The sequence below is a fragment of the Pteropus vampyrus genome, unplaced genomic scaffold (genome assembly GCF_000151845.1).
Source record: "Pteropus vampyrus isolate Shadow unplaced genomic scaffold, Pvam_2.0 Scaffold6, whole genome shotgun sequence".
Lineage (NCBI taxonomy): Eukaryota > Metazoa > Chordata > Mammalia > Chiroptera > Pteropodidae > Pteropus > Pteropus vampyrus.
Window position 1 is genome coordinate 2,286,142 of NW_011888787.1, and position 5,528 is coordinate 2,291,669.

The 5,528-nt window shown below is 41.3% G+C and overlaps 1 protein-coding gene across 1 annotated transcript in view; it reads left to right on the forward strand.

Moving 5' to 3' along the window:
- The window catches only part of SPAG17 (sperm associated antigen 17), a 162,099-nt gene that overhangs the window by 86,877 nt on the left and 69,694 nt on the right, over positions 1-5,528 (forward strand). Inside the window, exon 17 of the mRNA XM_011368749.1 lies at positions 4,658-4,812. Within this exon, the coding sequence (XP_011367051.1) occupies positions 4,658-4,812 (155 nt within the window). The remainder of the gene's footprint in view (positions 1-4,657; positions 4,813-5,528) is intronic.

Here is a 5,528-nt window from a genome sequence, read left to right on the forward strand (position 1 = left end):
TATATTTTGTTTAGGTTTGTTTTTGAGCGTCATCATCAATTGACTCCTTCTCGAGACAAGGAGACTCTGCCCACCCCCGTCAAACACGCACACGTGTGCACACACACACAGACACACACACACACACGTGCACACTCATACACTCTTACGCTGACACTAGCACTTTTCCTTGCCATTCCCCGACCCTGTTAACTAGATCATAATTTTCAGTTAGATCTGTATTCAATATTTACTTTATTTCAATTGTATAAATGTTATTCACAGCCAAACTGTGTTGTATATTACATTTTCTTTTTTGACACAATTTCTATTTTTCTCGGACTTCGTTTTCCCATTTTTTTAATTTGTTTATCATGCATTTATCATTGCTCACCCTCAAACTCTCTACCAAAGAGCAAATCTCCTCTTAATACCTTTAGACCTAACAAGTGTTCTGTCGGTTTTATTGTCTGGCTCTCTCCCCCATGTGCTCTGAGCTCCCGCTTGCCCCCGGGCCTGCTGCACAGCTGTGGTCCCGGCCCGCCCTTTACTGTGATCCTGGCCACATGCTTCGCCTCTTTCCAGTCGGAGGCTCCGTTTCCTGAATCTCATGTCTTCCCCACTCTCAGGCTATGTCCTGTTAGTAGGGGACACCTCCTCCCATCGATTCCTGAATCAAGATAAACTACTGAGGTAAACTACTGAGGCACTGGACGTTTGAAACATCCTAATTCTACCCTTACATTTGGATGACAGTTTTACTTTTATAAACCACCAAGTTAAAAAGCATTTTCGCTCAGAATTTTGAAGGCATTTCTCACTAGTCCAGCTTCCCAGATTTTCCTTGATAAAAATAATGAAATTCTGATTCCCGTGGTCCAGATTTCCTGGTGGTAGCCTTCGGCGTGGCCCTATTTCTGAGTACTATGCTGGTGAGCCCAGTAAAACCCAAATTCCTGTCTTTAGATCCTGGGAAGTGTTCTATAATCATTTCTTTGACAATCTCATCCCCTTAATTTTTTCTGTTCTTTCTTTCTGGAGATACTATTATTCTGGTGTTGGTCTTCCTGGACCGAACTGCCCTCCTAGACTCCAATACTTCGTCTTTTTGTTCTGGAGATGTTCAGGCTCCCATCTAATTCTTCTGTCGACTCTTTTCTGTTTCATCATTTTAATTTTCTAAAGTTCTATTTATAATTTCAAATTACCTTTTTATAGCATCCTGTTCACATTCCCTGCTACCATATCTTATCTTATAGCTAAGAGGATATTAAATCCCTTTGAAGTCTTAGTGTTTTCTCCCTGCATTGTCTCTTTTTCCCCAAGTTAGTTTTTTTTTTTGGTGGGGGGAGAGGGAGTTTTTTTTTGTCTCCATTTTTCATATCGGAGAACAATATCTAAAGATATCTGCCTCTTTGTTCATATTAATAAGGACACTAAGAATACTAAGAGGTCCTTCATGACTCAGTGGATTCGGGAGCCGGGCATTGTCTGTAACTGGACTCTGTTACTGGGTGATTTGGCTGGATGGTATGCTTGGGAGACACACCAATGTTGGCATATTAATTAGGTCTGTACTCTTGGGCCATTTAGAGCTCCAGAAAAAAATCTATAATCTCCTGTCTGACAGACGTAGCTGGCCTGTCAGGGCTTTGGGAACTGAGCGATGGCGGGAAGGCAGCCAGGCTTCTTACCGTGCAGCCCCCAGAGCTGCATCGTCCCGTGTGGCAGCCACTGGTCTGAGTACGTGGAGTGTCACTAGTCCAAACTGATATGGAGCTATGTGAGTGCTATGCACACCAGATTTCAAAGACTTAATATGAAAAGGGTAGTGTATATCATTAACAATTCTTATATTGATTATGTACTGAAATGATAACATTTTTAAATGTCTACTATAAACTTTTAAATTACACATGCGGCTCACAGTTGTGGCTCACTTTATATTTCTATTGGACAATGCCGAATTAGACTTTTACATAATCGCCTTTTTTCCCTTAGCATATGTCTCCCTCGGTGGTGCCAAAGATCCCTCTTCCCAGAATCCACTGTGTCACCTTCTGAAGGTGATAATCCTCCCTTCTGTTGCTTTGGTGGGAGATGGGCAGCCACCCATCAAGGGCTTCCGGAGGCCTTAAACGCTTCTTAAAAAGACTTGAGTTATCTTCCTATTTTCAATGTCACTTTTGCCTCACTCTCAGAGGTACCTAGTACTGCCATTTTCTGAACCTTTCTGCATTTCTGTACACAAATAAGGTTGCTAAAATTAACCCAAGGATTTGGCTTTCTATGTTCCGCTGAGTCACTTATCACTAAATCTTCTTGCCTTTGTCTCCTCTCCTGTGGACTTCAACTTTGTTATATTAAAAACCAATAATTTTACTGGTTTTCTTTTTTGTTTTTTGTTTTGTTTTGTTTTGTTTTTTCTTTCTGTAAAGTTTTAGGGAGTGCATGTATTGAATCTTCCATCTTTAACTGGAGGTTTATTTCAGACCTTATTTTATTTCGGTTGGGCTCTGTCCTCACCACTCTATGAAGCTGCACTTTTCAAGGGCACCAATAATTGTCTTGCCAAATCTAATAGACACTTATCTTTATCTTCCTTAACCTTTTAACAGCATCACAGAGGGGGTCACTTCCTCGTGAAACATCTTTCTCTCTTGGTTTCGAGGACACCATGCTGTATTTGTCCTCAGTGCTCCATTTGGAATTTCGTGGAATTCTTCTTCACAAAACGTCTAAAGATCGAGTGCCTCAAGTCCTAGCTCTGAACCATCTTCTCTCTTCTATAAACATTATTTTAATGGTTTTATTTATTATAGATGACCTAATGCTAATGACTCCTAAAGTTTTATCTGCAAATTATCTCTCTCACGAGCTCCACACTAGTATAACTCCAAATTCCACTTGAATTTTGCATAGGCGTCTCAAATTTATAGCCCCACATGAAGCTCGTAAGCATGTTTCTCCCCTCATCCATCTCAGAAAATGTCACCATCAAACCTTTATTGACAGTGGGCCATCCTTTATTTCAGCTGTTCCTTTGTCCCGCACGTCTGCTCTATCATCAAGTTTCGAGGGGTATACCTCAAAATACACCCTCAAGCTCTCACCATCTCCACTGTTGCTCCTTTATTCCAACTACTACCTGTCGTCCTGCTGCAGTACCCTCCTAATTGGCAATCCACTTCCGTTCTTGCCCCGCTTCACTCCATTCTCTGCCCATCAGATGTCCCCTCAGTCTCGTCATCTCATGCCGCCTCTCTGAATTCCAGAATGATCTATACAAATTTCAATCTGATTTTAAAGGAATATCTTATCTACCTTACTCATATTTGTTTTCCTAGTACCTACACAGTGCCTGACAACATAGTAGGTGTTTATTTTTAACGAAAGAATTAACTAACTCATTAATGAGACCAACAATATTAATCAGAATAATAGGTAAACACTAAGGTGTGAAAAAGGAGAAGAAAGATATACTATGAAAACTTGTAAAACATTGAGAGTAACTGTAGCTCTGAGAAACTTAGTGCCATATATCATGGCAGCCAAAGCAAATGTGAAAACACAAAGATTGCAGAGCCCTTTACTAGAAGGAAGGGTACACGTTCATCACAAGTAAATATACTATTTGTTTTGGGGACTTAAAATCTGAAAGGAAATTGCCTTTCAAAGTAAAGCAATGGATAGGGCCCTACAAAAAGAAATTTTTTCTTAATGCAAAAAACGTCAAGTGTGTTTGTTGTATTGATTCTCAAAGAACAGATGTAAAAGTTTAAATTCCACTCCATAAAGACGCTCATACAAGGGACTAGATTGGAGAAATAAATATTATTTTGGTTATGCTACCACTGTAAGATTGAAAGCAAAAGTAAAACAGGCCTTTCCTAACATAATATGCGATTCCACGCCTTCGGATCATCTAAGCAGTAGACAACTGAAAGCTGGATTGATTTTAAAAATGAAAACAAAAACAAAAAGCCACAGCTGTCTAATTTATTTTCCTGTGGACATAATTCTTCATGTTGATTGGCATGAAAAGAAAACAGGACAACGAGCTGCCCATGATGCCCCTCTCGGTGGCTGTTACTGCATGCTGTGGGCAGAATGCTTTGGAAAAGGCCAGGGTTAGAAGTCACGTAGAAACAGTACGTATCAGGAAGACGGCTCACTCGTTCCTCTAAAACAGCCTGGTGTAGCAGAGAGTGCTCCGTGGAGTGCGAATGGTGGCATTTAGAGTCCAAAGAAGCTGTGAGCCCGGGCACCAGAATTTATGAACTCTGAGTCCTTGGGCAAATCTCTTATCTTCTCTCCGCCCCCGTTTATGCCGAAAATGAGGGTTTTAATATTTTGAAACGGGAAAAACAGTTGTACCTATTTATCTGGAGCTTTAAATGATGATAAAATGAGATGATCTACATAAAAACATGGAAAATTTAAATCAGTAACTGTTTGCCTTAATTATTAGCGCCTAGCCTTAATGGAAAGCACCTGAGTAAATGCCTCTATGCCTGGAGGCTAGTAGTTGTTTTTCTTTGAGTTGCTGAAATGCTCTCATCTTGGCTAACAGTGTGGGGACAAGGGGAGGAAGAGCAGGGGACAGAGAAATGCTCTAGCGAGAGACCCTTCCCTTGGGGAAACAAAGACACGACACTGCGATTATTTCGATTTTCAGGTTCTTCAAGAAGCTAACCAGCAGTACAAGTGTATCGATTCTTATTACCACACCCAAGACAACTCTTTGCTGTTAGTCTTTCATAACCCAATGAATAGCCAGCGTCTGCACTGTGAATATTGGAACATTGCTCTTCACTCCAATGTTGGATTCAGGTAACCAACTTAGTTATCTTAGTTTAGCGAGCTTGCTAGTTACTTAGTCACTTCGCTTTTGGTTCCTTAGCCTCAGCTAGGTAGTTCAGCTCCATGAGTACATTCGTGTGGCACTATTGATTCAGTTCAGCTCGCCGAGTTGAGTATCTGAACCGTGCCAGGCACTGTGATAAGCACTGAAACTATGTCACTGAAGAAGACAGCCATCGTCCTGCACCCACCGAGTCTAGTGGAAGTGTTATTACCTTACATTTGATTTGTTTAGATTCCAATAAAATCGCCTCTGAAGGATTTCATGTAGGAACAACGAAACGTGACATTCTGAATGCCACTAACCAGGCCTGGTGGTCCAACCTGGCTAATCACTGGGAGGGGGGAAACTGAGGCATGAAGAAGATGCCTGAGTTTGGAGAGGGATATGTTTGGCTCGGTCTCCTAATCCCCCAAACCCAAGCTGTCAAGGTTTGTGGTGGGCAGGAGCCAAGTGGCCTGGGGTGGGACACAGCCCGTGACCCTTCTAGGATGTTGCTCTGGGAAAGACCCAAAGGTGGAGCAACTGAGTGACAGACATATCAGCACAGTGGCCTGGTCTCAGCAAATGAGATCTCTGCAATCAGTGATTTTTCTTTCTTCCGAGCTCCTTTGTTATTCTTTTGCTATCTTAAAACTTTGCTCTCTCTTTTCATTAATAATGAGGGCATTTCATTATTTTTTCA